Here is an 18,497-nt window from a genome sequence, read left to right as displayed (position 1 = left end):
GGGCACGCCGTTTGCCAACCGTAATTGACGTGCCCTCTATACCAATAAATTAATTTGTTTGAAATACAGGTTCATTGAGAATTTGTGTAGAGAATAGGCTGATTTGAGAGAAAAATTAGAAAGGTAGGACATTTTAATAAAAAATAATGAGAATTAGGGTTTTGCTTTGTGTGAATTTACAAGTTGCACAGACAAGACAATATGACAAAAACAACATTCATTTTGTAGCAAACTTCATAGGACTTTGTTTACGTTATATCTTTGTCAAAATCAGACTATGGTAGGGTAACATAAAACAGAAGACAATATGAATATATATAATAATGAAGTTATGAATTTTCTACATTGTAGTATAACATGCAATCAATTGGATTGGATGGGAATGACCAATTACATAAAACTGTTGATGTTGTGTTGAGAATCAAAATTATTACAACCCTTGTTTGTGGTCCTAAGGGTTTTGGTGAGTCACGAGTGGTTGAAAACATTGCAGAGCTGTAATAAATTTGTTATGGTCAAAAGTCAAAAACTATAGCTACCTTAATAACTATTGTTGTATCTGTTACTATAGGTAACAGCCATGCAGTGATGTAGCTATGACTCAAAACATGTTTATAGGATGTTGGTTTGTTTGAATCTATGACTTAGTTTCAAAATCAGGTTTTTAAGACTTGAGTTAAACCATGGTTTTTGTGAATTTTAAAGATGTTTTCAAACATGTTTTGAGTAGTGGTTAGAGAGTTGAAAACATGTTTTCATGTTTAACTTCAGTGGAAATAGTAAATAATGTGCTTTTTAATTACTGAGTGCAGTTTAGTTTAGTAAAATGACAAGAATTAATTAGCATGGTTAATAAGTACATGTATAAATTGTAATTTTGTAGGGTAGGGTATTAATAGTTGATGATTAAGCAGGATGAGAATATTGCACAAAATTGTAGCAAAAGGAATATGGTAGTACAATGCAGTGAACCTCATAGTACATAATTAATGAACCAAAACCATACAATTCACCCTTGAAATTGAAAGTAAACTTTTTTTTTTACTTATTTCATTCCATAATAAGGGTTGTATATAATGATGGTTTTATTAAATTATTTTAATTAATTAACTATCTGTTTTTATTATTATAAATACAAATAAAATAATAATATAGTAACTTCCAAGTCTTTATCATCAGTATGTTTGTATTGTTAAGTATATATAATGATGGTACATAGAGTATTAATTACTATCTATATGTTTAAAAAAATAAAAGATTAAAAAAGTTTTTGATTTCTACATATCATTATTTATTTTAAGTCTTTCTATTTTTTTTAAATAGCCATCAAATGATTTTCGTTAATACAATTGATCATGATTGTTAAAGAATTCACATTTATTGTATAAAGAAATTAAAAATAAAATAGAATATATTTGTAAGATTTTATTTAAAAAATATTAACAACTTGATTATAAAATTAACTTGTTTATAAAATTATGTTATAAAAAATAAAAAAAATAAAAAGTTGTTGAAAGAGATTAAACCCTGAACTAATTTCTTACACTATTTTGTTCAACTAATACATATTAATTTTTGAGTTTTTTAATTATATCTTCTTTTGTCGTAATCTTTAAGGTTGTATTTGAATACCATAAAATGAACGGAACAGAATAGAGAGGAGCGGAGTTAAATGAAGTGGAATGGAGCGGAGCGGAATGATCATACAATTCTATTGTTTGGAAATTTTAGAATGGAACAAAGCAAGTTGTTCATTCTGCCCAAATCGGAGAGGAAAGAATATGGCGGTGGTAAATGATGAAATAGAATGGAATTCTTACCACTTTATTCTGCTCCACTCCATTTATTTTTAAATTATCCAAACAATAAAATATCATTCTATTTTATCTCATTCCAGTGTGCTTCATCCGATTCCATGAATTCAAAAAAATTTAAGAACGGTCGCACCTTTAATTTACTCACAACAAAATATTCATAAGCCATTATTTGAAAAAAAACTAAATAGAAGAACTAAAAACATTTTTTTGTTTTTATAAAATAAAATTTTAACTATACTGTTTAAATCAATGAGTTGATAGATGTGTGTGAACATCTTAATCATCTTTCATCTTTAAAAAAAACAAATGTCTAGTCATTAGGTTATTACTTATTAGACAATAAATTAAAAACTTAATTAATCAAAAAAAATTAATTAGAACTATGTTAAATTTCAAATAATATTTTCTTAGACAACTTGTTGCATATAAATGTGATCAAGTACTTTTTGATACAAGAAAAGGATGGTTTTATTTTCTTGCATAATGGTAGCAAGAATGTCAGCATGAGTAGGCCAAGAGGCTGACATAAAAATTAATGACCAAAAAATTTGAAGAGGGGAGGGTCCAAGCAAGGAATAAAGGGGTACATATCCCAAGAAAAACAAACTCTCATTATCCTTTCTGTCTTACCCTAGCTAGAAAGGGACACATCAACCCTAATTTTATGTGCAGGTAATCATCACCTATATTCACTGCCTCTGTCTTCCATGTCATTTTTATTTCCTTTTTTCTCTCATTTTTTTCATCTCTCATAACCCTCATAACACTCCCTCCTCAACCTCTAGGTTTCATTATATATATATAGCTCCATCATTTCATTCTCTCTCACACATTTCACACTTCTCATACATATACATGCAATGCAGCTATATTCAAGTTAAGTTTCTCTAGGGCTCAAAACATGTACTGTTTCATGGTAGAAATGGTCACAATGTTGTTCTTTTTCATGGATCTTCAAGGTGGTGAAGAACAAAGGAACTTGCAGTGAATGTTATGGCGATATCTCTCCTGAGCTTATTCTTCTTATGTTTCTGTTTTGTTATTTTTTATTTTTTATATAGTTTATAAGTTTTCTTGACCTTGCAAGTCCAAGATCTTTAATAATCTAGGTCAAGATTATTTATTCATAATAAGTTTAGGATAGTAGATGATAATTCATCTCATATCTTTAGATTTCTTTGAACAATTTATGTAATTTTTTAATTTGTAATAATTTGTAGTATGAGTATGTCAAAATAAAAGAAAAACTTTGACCTATATCCCCTTATTTTCTTACACATCCTTCAGTTTTTCTAGTAATTTAGAAACTTTTTTAATAGTGTTTTATGTGAGTTTAAATATTTGTTTGATGCTCCTTGTAGATGTATAGCGTATTTCATAGGTAAGCATTGTATATATGTTGAGAATATTAAAATAAATATCCATAGTAATTACTAAACAAAATTTAGGATCACAAAGGATTTATGATTTGTATTATTGAATGTGTAAAAAAAGGATTTGTATTTTTTACATCGTTTAATAAAACTACTTCCGTATAGATTTTGGCTTATGATTAAATCTCTTACTAAAACATAACCTAAATGCTCAAGAAAATTCTCATCAACTCATTATTTTGAGGTCTATTTGTTCTTAACCACATGAAACAACAAAGTAAAAATTTGACTAGAGGAAAACTCGTTCAAGTTAGGGTGTGTATGAGTTGGTTAACCAAACCATATCTGAAAACTATTTTCAAACTCAGTATTAAACTGTTTATATGAACCAAACTAGACTGGTTTAAACCAAACAAAACTGATTTCTGAAACCTGCTTATGATTTTGTGAAGTGTTTGAAATTTGTGTAAAGTGTTTGAATTTGCAAAGAGATTTTAAAAACCCAATTTTAAACTGGTTTTCCGGTAGAAACAACTTTGAAACCAATTTTTTTAAAAGACAAAAAATAAAATATATCTCAAACAATTTTAGTGTAATGCAGGTTCGCAGCGTTTGCATGCTCTCATATACGTTTATGACGGTGTAAATTTGTCATGGTTGATAGTAGTTCATGAATTTATTGAACTGATTTTGTTTAGACTAGATTGTTGATTTTGTAAATGAATTGTGTGCCCCCATTGTGTATTGTCTATTAATTTTTTTACTTAGTTTATCACTGAACGAAATTTACGGAATATACAATGAATTAGAAATAAAATTCAGATTTAGGTACCCAATGTTTTAACCAAATTCAAATTTGAGTTAGGTATTTTATGAGGGGTTCGTGTAGTTGCGCAATAGACAGCCAGTATCCATGTTTGAAACCAATAGCAATGTTTGTTATTACATTTAATTTATTCATTTTTTAAAATTATTACAGCTTCTATGTATCCATGTCGTGTTTCCTGAATATGTGCTTTATTTATAGATTTATACAAGAGTTTGTATTAGTACAAAAAACCAATTCCATTTTGTATGCTGCTACATTTGGCTTTGCTTAATCCTAAACTAATTTATTTTATTAAATTTGAGATCCTTAATTGGCAAAAGTTCAGTTTCTCACTTAATTTATCATATATTATCCTCAGCTAATACCTCAATAAGATCCCTAAAACCTATCATATACACTTAGATACTCTGTACAATTTTAAAGGTACAACAACTTGTAGCATAGTAATAACTAATACTCTATTTAAGCAGCGAGCACCAGCACTTTAATGGTGCCTTGACTATTTGCAGTTAGTATGGTGGGGCGATCACTCTTCCAGCATACCGCACTGATGAAGTACGATCCAGCCTCATCCTCCGCATCTTCCATGTCTAGGGTACCAAATCTATGCCATGTCAGAGGCTTCGAAATTTCCTGCAAAAGGGTGATTCAATTCTCAGCGATTTACAAGACAAATAATGCAAGAGAAACCGTCTGAATAATTAAAGAATTAAAGATCGCAAACCTTGTGGTAGACAAATACTTCGTTTGTTTCACTGCCACATGCAATGTATTCACTGCTTACTGTAAGGCCAACAAAGTTTTTCTCATTTGCATGACCTCTGAATGTACGAACCTGTACACATACATTTGGATTAAAATGAAAAACAACATTCTAATTTAGTATAAAAATCTACAAACTAAATGTAGAATGAATGAAGGATAACTTGGACAATAATCAAACCAAAGCAATAAACTATTTTTGTTAGATTACTTACTGGTACGTTTTGCTTCACATCCCATAACCGCAGTGTACTATCTGTTGATGCCGATGCAAGTTCGTCGTTTGACAAAAATTTCACGTATGAAACAGCCTTCTTGTGCCCAGTGAAAACATGGACTGGCCGGCTAATATTTCTCAGATCATAATAATGGATGTGATGGTCTGCTGACCCAACCTGTAAAAATGTTTGAGGGTATAAGACAAGCTGAAATTAAAATGGATAAGGAAAATGAAACACAATTGATTCAGATAAGGAGCAGGGTCAACTGGTCGAGTGTATAATCGTAATTTATTTTCTGATAGATTTGATACACGCAGCCACTAGCCTGCAATTTATTTTGTGATAGATTTGATACATGCAGCCACTAGCCTAATGTTCTAAAGGTTAATCCAAACAAACTATCCAGATATTCTCTACCAAGTACTAACTGAATGAAAAGGGAACATACTGCGATGTAATTCCCAGATCCAGGATTATACTTCACACAGCATATGTTTGCTTTCATGTCTATATTTAGGACACTGGCCTCCTGATTTGTGCACCAAACTTTGACCTGCTCAAAGTATACAGAAATTACAGTTAGTTTATCGCTTTCAATAACCAAAACAAAATTAGAAAAGGTTAATATTTGCAGAAAATGCTAAATTGTCTTTATTAAACATAAACATGATGGCACTCAAGAATGAAAAATAAACATAGTGGTGTACACTAGAAGAGGAAACGAGAATTCCCAAATGACAAATCAATAAAGATGAAGTTAATCAAACAAGGATTCAGAAAGATATAACATAGACTAGTAGAAAATATTTCAGAAAGAAAGTACAGACACATTCCAGTGAAATTGGCGATATTTTTCTAAATAAATGTTAGAGTACCTTGCAATCATCACTGCCAGATACAAGCATAGAGGGATCCGTTCTTGAAAAATCAACACTCCATGCACGCTTTTCATGCTCTTCATATTCCATTAAACTCTGCCAAAGGAAAGTAATAGTCATAAAAAAACTCTAAAACAGCAAGTATATAGACTAAGATACCCAAACAGATGATAGAAGAAAAATTGTCCATTTGAGTCACAATTACCTTTCGAGTGGTCACATCCCAAACAGTTACAATTCCTTCATAATCACTACTAGCTATTTGGTTCTTCGCATATTTGTTCCAACTCAAGCAACTAAGTTTTGAACGTGTAGTCATCTCCACAACAGGACAATGAGCATCTGTGGGTTCGTTCACGACCTGAAAAGCAAAAACATAGGGAATGATCTTTTTATATTAGCTTTGGCAACATGTAAAATACAGTCACAAAAATGTTACTCACCTATCAAAAGAAAAGAAATAAAAAAATGTTATTAAATGTTAGAAAGCAAATGCCATCCATCTTACCGCAGAAAAATCAAAAACTTTGATACGTCGGGAAACTCCAGCAGTAGCAAATAAATCATCATCACGGTCAAACTCTATGCTGCAATACAAGTGATGAATCAGCGCATTCAGTGAAAATAGTATTCATTGACAATTTAAGTACTTGGATAAAAATCCAGCATGAAACTCAAACATACATGAAGGGGAGTTTAGAGTATGTCCCATATGTAAAATAGCAGCAGATCAAGACCTAAATTTCTATGATAATAAACATTACAACAAGGCCGTGCCGGAACGACATGGATGGTTGACTCGGCTGGAACAGCCACGATAATGGGATTGGATTCGAAACGACGCCACACTAATGGCTGGGAGCGCCTGAACCAGCTGAATACGATATTACACTTAAATTTTAAAGGGTATTAAGGTTATTATTGGCATTTGCAAGTATGTTTTGCTTAAAACTAGAGGCTTTTATTTCTAACTATGAATATACTTCATGAATTTTGAGTAATTTACGTTAGTTTTTTAACAATTATGTGTTTATTAGCATTAACAATATTAGTGTCCACATCACTAAATAACACCCACTCTGCTCCCTGCTCCCGGTCCATTCCATTTTTAGGGATATGGTTGTGCCGCTATCTAAGATTGATATCATATTGCATTGATACATAATGATGTAAAATCTTCATTATCCGTCCACAAATATGTAAGAGTGTGTGAACTCAAAGGTGTGCAGAAAAAAAAATTGCAAACTAAAAGATCCGAAAATGAAGAATGATGACTTTTCAAGTTACATTAATTTTTAGAGAAGTGATGATGAAGAACATATAACTGTTCGAGTATGCCAAAACCCCTTAGCATCCAAACCTTGCCAATATTTAACGAAAGAGAAAACAACAAAAGAAAGATAAAACCTTTTGTCTCAACTCAACAAAAAGAATCAAATATATCTCTGATCATGGACATTATTACAATATAGAGAAGAAATAACATATTACAGACTAAATTAAGAACGAGGCCACTGTTGAGGTGAGGCCAACCATAATACAGTAACCGACAATAGCTTGGAATAAAAACTTTGATTACTTTATTTCTTTAAAGCCAGGACTAGAGGCAAATACCAGATGAATATTAAAAGCACCATGGGCAATTTCATAAAATAACTCACCTTGAAACAATGTTGGCTGAATGAAATATATCCCCGTGTCTTATTTCGGCAATGACTCTCAATCGACTGTTTCAATTGAAATTCAACATAGTGAGAATTATCTTATACCAATGATTTCAAGCTAAATATGAGATAGTAGACCTAAAGAGTGAAACATGCTTAACAATAATAACAATTCAAAGTGTTTAGTTCATTCGATTCCCTTCTTACTTGCACCTAAAATCCTATTACTTCAACAAAGGGTTTCCCCTCTTATAGTAGAGCATTGGCTCAATTCACACAGAATACAATCTTTTTAATCCATTCTACCCCAATTTCCCACATTTATCAAGTGATCCGCCTCTAACTAGCTAAATACCCTAACTATTCCTAATTAACTACTTTGACTCCATTTATTCTTCCACGAAAACGACCCTTTTCCCTCCGATCCCAACAATATATAAATTGATATTTCAAATGACAAAAAAAAGACGGATAGTAATACCTGTAGCGTGTGAAAGTTGTCAAGACTGACTGAAAATCATCAAGACCACAACTATAACCTTCTCGACTTATGAAATTTGTATCCCTTTCCTGTTGGCCATTTGGCTTATCTGCTGCTTGTCGTCGTTTTTGTAGATAACATTCCTGTAGGTCATTGAACTGGACCAAGGGAAAGAAATCAGATGGGCTTCAAAGAAGGAGAAAATAAACCAAGTATATAGATGTAAATCCAGTAATAGAAACAATAAGACAATAAAGAACACGTAACCTTCTGCAAAATTCTAGTTGAAAGACAATAAATAACACATAGAAAGAAAGTAAACATAAAAACAAAATCGATTTTGAAATGTATACAAGTCTATGTTCTTCATAAACAATATGGTGTTTGCTACTTTACTACGCAAGTTATATTTAAATGCACTTTTGTTTCATGGTTATTTTAGCAGTTCCTATTACTAGTGTGAGATTGTAACAGGGCTTCATTTGTGACTTTGAGTCTCAAAAAATTCATTAAGATTCTTGGGTTTTAATTATTTTTGTGGTAGAAAATAAATTCGTAGAGTTTTCAATTCGAGTCTATGGCCTTATCGTATTCAGTAAATCAACAATGTATATGTAATGCCTGACTTTAGGATGATGAGACTTTAAATAAAAGATAAGAGGATGATGAAAATTTGGTAGTGCATATAGCTTGTTTCAGTCTACATTCTGATAAGAATACAATTCATCTCAGGGCGTGATTCCTAGATCTTCATAATTTGTCATCTCACTCTCTCTCCTTTAAAATTTAAAATATCCAAAATATAATTTGTTTCCTGGCAAAAAGCTTTCCTAAACACCCATTAAATATTCAGAAAAACATAAAATAAAATAAAAAATTCAAGCACGGAAAATTAAACTAAGATAACCTGTGTATGCACCCTCTTCTTTCTAACTAGAGCAAGACCCGATTGATTTATATACTGGGAATCTGATCCACTGATGGGATCTCTTCTCTGGATTCCATGCCCATGAGAGCTGATTTGTGACTTTCCATCATTTTTCTTAGTATGGCTCCCAGAAGATAACCCTCCTCGAAGATTTAAAGGACTAGATGCGAGGCCACTGCTATTCAAGTCCATTGATGAATGCCGTGATTTTCTTCCAGCAGAATCATCAAGCATCCGCAATTTCACAGAGTACCTGTCCCGAGCACGATATAAGTCCATTCTATGTTTCTCCACAGCACCAATGTCCTCCTTTATGAACTGGAGATCAGTTTGCACCTACAGATGAAACACCAATTGATTGCAATAAGTACCAATAAATTCAACAAAGAAACTTGTATAAGTAGTACAATGAAGACCACGACATGTAAACAGGGGAAAGAAAAAATTGAAATATAAGTAAGGATCTATTAGGTTTGTGAAAATGTTTTATGTTTTCATCTAGTTTAAATTAACTATTACAAAAACATTTCCATATTTTTTAAAACCAAATAGACTCTTTGTTACTGAGTAATAATTTAGTCAAAAATAAAATAGATAGATTGCATCTAGCGCACCTCCTTCAACTCATCAACTTTTTGCTTGCGTAAGCAATGCAAGAAATCTAACAATATTTGCATATTTCTCTCAGCTTCTTCTTGTTCCATTTTTCTTTTCTTCTCAGTAAGGAGTAACAAAAGGGTGTCGAGCTCCTTCATTGTCACTTCACATCCCTGTTTTAAGATTCAAAAAATAAAAAATATATCTGTATCACAAAGCTTCAAAAGCATCAACAAGGATCCACAGATTACGTGATACAGAAACATGTAAGTGTAACAATAGAGTAATCTTCAATACAAAAGTTGTATGAATTCAAATAAGCTAATAAACAGGTAAATCTTCAATATAATGATAGAAACTGGTATCTATTGATAATATTGACGAATAACCACTATCTATTATAGATAATCTTTGATGAAAGGGTCAGCTACAGCCAAGTTTTATTCCTATAGCGGCCTCTGCCTCTCCACCTATAGCACTCTCTACAACAACCAAGTTTTATCCCACCAAGTGAGGTCAGCTACAAGGATCAAACGACTACATGATGTTCTATTATATAACATATCTCTATCCAACTTATTAACCTCTATATCTTTCTTGATAGTTCTCTATCTCTTATAGTTTTTCTAGATTTGTCTCAGCATCTAGTGATTAGACTATCTTTCATTTGATTTACTTTCCTCAATACAAAATCTACATGTCTGCTCACTCAAGCATATACAAGTACTCTCCTTCCTACTCTCCTTGCTTAGTGAGAGGTCTAACATATAATTAAGATCATTTCATAAAATAAAATAGACAGTGAAATCTGACAAGATTTAACTAATATTTTTGGTCCTTGATCTAGTTGCACATACACAATAAATTTGCAAGAATTATATAACATTACAAGTGTTAAACACCAGAACAAGTGACCCTCTTGTTCTTCTTCCATCTTCAACCAAGTTATTTGACTTATTTCATGTTCCAAATTGTATATACAGATGCATCAAGTGAGAGGATTGTGTTATTGTGAAAGATCAGGAGAATAAGTGATAGCCATTGAATCAAAATGAATAGTTATGATATATTTCCGTTCAAAAAATTACCCGGAGTTGACATACTCATAATGGTCGGTCTGGCATTGGTAATTTTAAGATTTATGAGATGCAGTTTTCCATTAGAACAGAGAATGATTGACCATGTTCTCATCTTACATTAGGCTTCTAAAGAAGTTGGCATTGCTTATTGCTGCAAGCAATAAAATAAGCCATTCGTGAAAGAGAAAAGGCTAGACAGGAGGAGGAAAATGGTGACTTACAGTTCTGAAAATAAGATTATTCTTAACAATCTACTTTGATCTAGCGCCTACTATTTTATATAAACCTCTCAACAAGCGAACTAATGTAAATGTATCGACTTATATTTCCTCAAACATATAATCTCCCCTTGTCAAAACTCTACATATAAGTGTCATGTATAATGAAAAACTAACACAGACACCAGATACAATAGATAGTCGGATAATTTGAAAAATGGAAGCGATAGAATGTAGCCATATGCATAGATGTAGTGTCAGTATGGATACACACATATGTCAGAAACACGGCAATGAAGTGTCAATGCTTCATAGGTCATGTATTCCTCAATAAACTCAACTAAATATTCATTTTCCGAAGAGAAACTAGAAGCAAAAATGAGCTATTAAGTGAAAACAAAATCAACAACAACGAATATAAAGGTCACCGCCAACAAAATCCAATCCAAAACTAGTAGCGAGAGTATCACCAACCTTTTGTACTGCCTGCCGGAAATGCTCCACGGGAGAAGCAGTCTTTGATATTTGACGATCCGATGTCTTTTTTAGTAGCTACAAATTTGGTACAGAAACCGTTTAACAATGAGCTGCATTTCGAAGTAAATCAATTCAAGATAAAAAAAATTCATACTCAAATTCCACACTAAAAACTTTTCTACATAAGTCAGTTACATTCGCAAAGAGCTGTCATAAAACGCAAAATTGAAAAGATCTTGAAACCGAATTCATTACTCAAACAATAAGTTTCTTAAATTTCAATCTAATCCTAATCTCAAACGCAATTTCATAACCGAAATTTCACAATTAGAAACACGAAACATCAATTAAACTATAGCAATTAAACATGCATTGCTAAATTGCGAACGAAGACGAATTGCGATGTAAACCTTATCAAGTAAGAAGTTCGGGAACAAGTTACTGTTGGTGAGGTAATGACCACAGCAAGGACAATCGCTTTTGTTCCGGAGATGAGTAATAATACACATGTAGCAGAAGCTATGGCCACAAGCGGTGAGAAACGCGTCTTTGATGATCTGCATGCAAATCGGACATAGGAAGTCCTTATCTAACTCAGACATGGTGGGAACTGCGTCGCCGGCGGCGGTGGTGTCGGTGGAGAGATTTTTAGTAGGTTCTGGTTTCACTACTGCAGGGACTAGAGGTCCTACTGAGTGTTCTTCCATGGTGGTGGATGTGGTTTTGTTGCGAGAGAAATGGTTTTGACGCGTGTGGAGGTGGTGATTTGGGGTTGATTTTGTTTTTGCTTATGTGTGAGAAGAAAGGGGATTTAGGGTGGAAGAAGGTGGGTCCCATTAGTGTTGTGTTTGTGAGGGTGAGAAAATTCCACGTGATTGCTTGGATTTCAGAATTCAGCTCATGCTAGAAGCCACATCACAACATGCTGGCCTCTTAATAGTGCTAATTATTATCAAATTTATTGTTATATTTAATCTAATATCTAATCATTTCTCTAAACATTGTTATGATCAAAAATTGTAAAATAAAAGAATGAACTAAAAATAATAATTATGTGAAAGAGTTACTTAAAAAGGAAAAAAATTAAAAGAAATAAAGAATTATGAGAAAGCATGACAGAGAGTAGATTGGACTTCCGTGAGGGACAAGAAGAAGAAAGGATATAGAAGGACGGATGACAAGACTGCCAAATAGACAGATATGAGAATATTACTATGTGCTACTTCACAAATATTTTAGATGACGTCAAACTGGCAAAGGTCAAAGTAAAGTTTTTAAGACTCGGAGAACTAGTGAATTTATTCATATTAGTAAAGAAAAACAAGGAGGGGGCATCTTTCAACTTTGCAATGTTTGTATGGGTGAAAGATGAAAGTAAGATAGAAGAACGGTTTAGGAACATGTGGTTTGGAATATACAAAGTATGTGTCAATGTATCAAGATTCGATCGAAGAATAAAATATGTAAGGATGGGTAGGGAGATATGGGTTAATGGAAGGAATAACAACACGAGGAATGAAAAACCAAAGAACGTAGATAGCAGAGAGGTTAGCGGAAGAACAGAGAGTGAGAAATCATTAGGAAAGTTATACTTGCCTAATACTAGTTACGCTCAGGTGGTGAAGAAAACTAATCAGAAAGGTGGTAACCAGCATATAAAGGAAAATGATTCTGGAGAATGTTGGAAGAGGATGAGGTATAATGCATACAAAGAGGATGCCAAGTGGGCAAAGAAAGGGTTTGTGGGAAGAATTCATAACATAGATGAAGTATCGATGTTGCAACAAAATTTTGTGGACATGGGGATCCTTTAGTTGTAAGTGATACCAATGGGGGAAATAAATTATTAAATGTTCAAGAGGATAAAGACTGTCATTCTTTGGCGAGGGAAGCAAAACAATTCTTCCAACACTGATTTGTTAGCTTAGATGAATGGTATTATAAGGGGTGATGAATGAAAGATATACATGGATTAAAATTTATGGAGTCTCAATTCATCCTTAAAACCGAAAGTTATTTTTAAAAAGTTATGTATCAGCAATGGTAGATTGATTTTCGTGGACAGTGTAATAGAGAATAATAAGAGGTTCGACATTGCTCGGTGCTTGGTGAGAACAACATCTATGGAAATTAGCAATAAGGTAGTCTAATTTATGATTAACGATCACATATTTAACATTAAATTGGAGGGGCAAGTCTTCACATGTCCAACTGACATCCAAGTTTAGAAACAAGTAAGCAATGGGAGTTCGGAAGGTAAATTATGTAAACCTGGGATACATTTTGATTCAACATTCATGAGAGAGTTGGAGGAGTGAGATTTTGTGGAACTGGAAGAGTTGGAAAAAAATTATGAAGCATTAATGGTTAATCATGAGTTGAATGCGAAAGAATGCGATTTAAACTTTCCTAATGTATGAAGTGGTGAACAAAATGAGAATCAATGAGAAAATGTGGGATGTAATCATTACGTGGGTCACATGCAAAAAAAGGAGTTGCGACCAAATTTTGGGGAAAAACATTGTTTTTAGTGGAGAATAATTTTTCTAATATCGGGCCTCAGTTGCACAATTTGGTATTTGGTGGATTATTATGATGTGTGATTTTTTTTATCTGTGTTTGATACATTTCATTGTTTTGCCAACAATTTTAGATGATTTATGGTCTTTTATTAGAACGAGAGTATTAGTTAATACTTTGATAAAATATATTCTTGCCTTCATCACCTACAGATAGGGACCAGTTAATACTTTAGATGATTTATGGTTTTTTGTTAGAACGAGAGTTCATCAGTTAATACTTTAATAAAATATATTTTTGCCTTTAAATTGTTGTAATTCCTATTAATGTTGGAGGGAGACATCTTTGTGAGAGACATGCCACTTATCCACCTAAAACCTTAAGGTGATAGGTGAGTGGAATCTCCCACTTATATATTCTCAAGTCACCACATTCTTATCCAATGTGGGACTATTTCCCCACTTACTCACACTTGCATTATTATTCTAACACTCCCCCTCAAGTGTGAGTCCACAATGCTCCCCCACTTACACTTGTACCGCAATGTTACCTCTTATTGGGCAATGAGACACCACTTCTTTGGCATTTCGATACAAGTTAGTCGATCCCTTTCTCGAACCAAAGGCTCTGATACGATTTGCTGGGGGGAGTTTTTCACTAGGGAGCATTCATACAAAGTTGAGGATTATAAACCTTTGTGAGAGACACTGGTTTTTTGTTAGAACGAGAGTTCATCAGTTAATACTTTAATAAAATATATTCCTGCCTTTAAATTGTTGTAATTCTTGTTAATGTTGGAGGGAGACATCTTTGTGAGAGACATGTCACTTATCCACCTAAAACCTTAAGGTGATAGGTGAGTGGAATCTCCCACTTATATATTCTCAAGTCACCGCATTCTTATCCAATGTGGGACTATTTCCCCACTTACTTACACTTGAATTATTATTCTAATACTCCCCCTCAAGTGTGAGTCCATAATGCTCCCCCATTTACACTTGTACCGCAATGTTACCTCTTATTAGGCAACGAGACACCACTTCTTTGGCATTTCGATACAAGTTAGTCAGTCTCTTTCTCAAACCAAAGCTCTGATGTCATTTGCTGGGGGAATTTTTTCACTAGGGAGCATTGATACAAAATTGAGGATTATGCACCTTTATGAGAGACACGCCACTTATCTACCTAAAACCTCTTCACAGGCATCTTTGATACAAGTGAGCTGGTCCCTTTCTTGAACCAAAGGCTCATGATACCATTTGTTGGGGGAAGTATTTACTAGGGAGCATTGTTACAAAGTTGAGGATTATGCACCTTTGTGAGAGACACATCACTTATCCACCTAAAACCTTAAGGTGATAGGTGAGTGGGTTCTCCCACTTATAAATGCTCAATTCACCATATTCCTATCCAATGTGGGACTATTTTACTCACACTATTCACACTTGCTATATTCTTAACACTCCCACTCAAGTGTGATTCCACAGTGCTCCCCCTAATACACTTGTACCGCCATTGTCGTTGAAACCTCTTTCTTGGGCATTTCGATACACCTCTTCTTGGGTATTTCGATTTCAACGGAACACCTCTTCATGGGCATCTTTGATACAAGTGAGTCAGTCCCTTTCTTGAACCAAAGGCTCATGATACCATTTGTTGGGATGAGTTTTTACTAGGGAGCATTAATACATAGTGTAGGACTAGACATCTTTGTGAGAGACACACCACTTATTCATCTAAAATCTTAAGCCGATGGTGAGTGGATTCTCCCACTTATAAATGTTCAAGTCACCATATTCATATCCAATGTGAGACTATTTTACTCACACTACTCACACTTGCTATATTGTCAACAATCAAGGCTAAAAACTTAGTCTCATTTATGATTCACTACAAAGTTTATAGATTAACTTAAAACTAATTTTTTATTAACTAATATACTCTGAATAAATAATTTAAGAAAGTGGTAACCAGACAAAGTAAGAAACTCCTTTGGTAAGTTTAATTAAGGGTACTTGAGGAAAAACAATATTAGTTTCATTATTGACATTTTTCATCATAAAACTTTAGTATAACTTTAAATTTATTTCCTTCATCTTTCTACTTTCTTTTTATCCACACAACCAATCAAAATAAAAAACGTGTTAGTTTAACTTATAGCAATATGCCAAAATCAATTACTATAAATTAACTTGTAGTTTACTAAATTGATATTAGGGGATTTATCTCGTACTATATTACTTACAACTATTTGGTACACTTGCTAAAATTACAATTAACTATGTAATTTTTTGTGCAAAAGATAGTTTTTTCAACAAAATTCTAAACACCGGTTCTTCTTTTATTTTGCATAAATACTATTTTCCAAATATCTCAGTTTCTGGCTAAAAGTAAACACATGACCTATATTGAGTGGCTAGTGAAAAGCCTCACATTTTCACTAGAATCAAAATTGGCTTAAAGACATCACTAAAATGCCGCACTTACTCACAATAAATCCTTCATTTTTCAGAAATGTCTCATGTTCCCTCTAGAAAACCTTGTGTTTGAAGTAGAGGCGTACTAAGCAATTTCTTAGATTAAGAAGTTGGTGTTTTGGGTCAAAATTTTCCCATGACCTTTGTTTTACTCATTAGCTCTATGATGCTAATGTGGCATCCTACTATCTTAAAATGTAACTTATTGCTCATTGGTGATATCCTACTAAAGTGGTAAGACAATGAACATATTTACCAAATTATCTAGATAGAAGCAATTAAGACAAATAATTATTAACTCTATTTATAAGTAGTATTCAAATATAAAGTACTTAAAATAAATGTTATTCATACAAACATAATTAATATAGATATCAAAAGCATGTTATGCTTGGAGTCATCCATCTTTAAGTTCGTATCCACAAAAATTGTCTCTAATTTCTAAACTGACAATTATAAATTACTTAGGTAATACAACCACTACAAGAAAAAATAAATTTGAGACGAAACTTTCTGTCGCACAATAGTCTAAATTTCAGTCCCAATTAAAATTTTGGACGGAATTTGAGACAATATAATTTTGTCGCATTCGCCATTCACAATTATTTTTCGGACAAAATACTAATTTTCGTTGCACATTTGGGACGGATTTTAGGACAAATTTAATTACTTTTTTAATTATATTACTTCTATTTCATCCCAATGTTGCAACAAAACGCTAAAATCCTGTCTCAATGTTGCGACATATTTCTCATATTATGTCCCAATATTGCGACATAATGCTACCATTCTATCCCGATATTGCAACATATTTCTTATATTTCATATCAATTTTTTATAAAAATACGAGAGTTTTGAGAAACCACTATAGTATACAAGTTTTATGGAGGTTGAAAACCCTCTCAATTTATTTAAAAATATTATCACTATTGCCAATAATAATTTTAATAATAACCACTTAAAAACCAACAAATCAAAAATATTACAAGAAAAATACACCACGACCATAATATTCACTATATAGAAAATTCATTTAACTTTTTGTTAATAAACAAATATATGTTGAGACAACTCTAACCCAAACACACAATGTACTCAGATTAGGGACAAAAATCACACTAGTGCAGAAAAGACTTTTTACATCGGGCAAAAAGCACATTTTACATCGATTCTGGATCCGATGTAAAGTCAAGCAATGTAGTAAATCAAAGACATTTCACATCGGGCCACAGTCCGGTGTGAAAAATACAACTATCACATCGGTTGGCTGTTACGTCTGATGTGAAATATGGGGTTAACATTATTCTTTTACAATAGATGACATATTTGTTGCGTTTTTTAAATATTAGACTATTTTTTAGCGGAATCACTAATTTTTTTTACCTAATTTTTCATATTTTTCCAACATTACATAGACCACATTTAGGTTGCTATTTTTCATATTTTTCCAACATCACACATACCATATTTAGGTCGTTATTTTCATATTTTTCTAACCGACATGTTAATTTCATTGCACCAAATAGCTAGGATCTACATATATATTCTTTAAAATGAACAACTGATTTACAAAAGTACTAATCTCGGATACACACAAGTGTACAAAATTATAAGGAAGTTTACATGGTGGACTACTACAACAACAAAACCAGTAAAAACATACAAAAATATCCAACCATTTATAAGTCTTTTCCCACACTTGAATTACGAACATTCAATCTCCAAATGAAAGACATAATTTGTGAATATTTATCATAAAATTAAATATAGAATTATAATTTACATCACACTTACATTGGGATGAAGCCATGTAGCCTTTTTTTTCTATTGCCATTTGCCATTTGATGAACCCCAAAAGCAGTAATTCAGAAGAAAAAAAAATCCATATAAAGCCACATAAAATATGAAATTACTTTTGCAACAATTTATGTATATATGATATATATAATATATTATAATTAAAGTCACATAAAAGATAAACTTACTTTGAGTCAGAGAGTATGAAAGTTAGGACACCTACTAACCACGCGCTCTAGTGCAGGAAAATTCACCTTGTTTGCCAAGCAAGAGATGTTGAGCGAAACCAATGATGTGTATGAATCAGGAAAATGACTTAGCCATTGACCGCAAATGACCTCCACTTCACTCTCCCGCAAGTCCAACTCTCTCAAATCCC

At 32.7% G+C, this 18,497-nt stretch overlaps 1 protein-coding gene across 1 annotated transcript; it reads right to left on the bottom strand.

The window, feature by feature from the left end:
• Positions 1–4,281: 4,281 nt before the first annotated feature.
• On the bottom strand, positions 4,282–12,142 carry LOC131621093 (E3 ubiquitin-protein ligase COP1). Its single transcript, XM_058892304.1, has 13 exons — positions 11,735–12,142; positions 11,322–11,399; positions 9,568–9,723; positions 8,933–9,289; positions 8,026–8,183; positions 7,542–7,607; positions 6,389–6,467; positions 6,086–6,241; positions 5,878–5,976; positions 5,451–5,555; positions 4,997–5,176; positions 4,744–4,854; positions 4,282–4,652 (listed from the first exon to the last, which is right to left on the bottom strand). Exons 1-13 carry the CDS (start codon positions 12,029–12,031, stop codon positions 4,482–4,484), a joined length of 2,013 nt encoding a protein of 670 aa, XP_058748287.1. The 5' UTR covers positions 12,032–12,142; the 3' UTR covers positions 4,282–4,481.
• Between the last annotated feature and the right edge of the window lie 6,355 nt (positions 12,143–18,497).

This window comes from Vicia villosa, linkage group LG7 (assembly GCF_029867415.1).
Source record: "Vicia villosa cultivar HV-30 ecotype Madison, WI linkage group LG7, Vvil1.0, whole genome shotgun sequence".
In the NCBI taxonomy this organism is placed as follows: Eukaryota; Viridiplantae; Streptophyta; class Magnoliopsida; order Fabales; family Fabaceae; genus Vicia; species Vicia villosa.
The sequence above is the reverse complement of the archived record's forward strand: the minus strand, read 5'-3'. Positions and strand labels throughout refer to the sequence as shown.

Bases quoted from the DNA above. Each gene is read 5' to 3' on its own strand.
- LOC131621093 (XM_058892304.1), bottom strand. From the start codon at position 12,031: ATGGAAGAACACTCAGTAGGACCTCTAGTCCCTGCAGTAGTGAAACCA. The intron at 7,608-8,025 runs GTATTACTATCC...CAATTGAAACAG, and splicing joins ACAACTTTCACACGCTACAG to TCGATTGAGAGTCATTGCCG. The intron at 4,653-4,743 runs GTTTGCGATCTT...ACCCTTTTGCAG, and splicing joins AAGTATTTGTCTACCACAAG to GAAATTTCGAAGCCTCTGAC.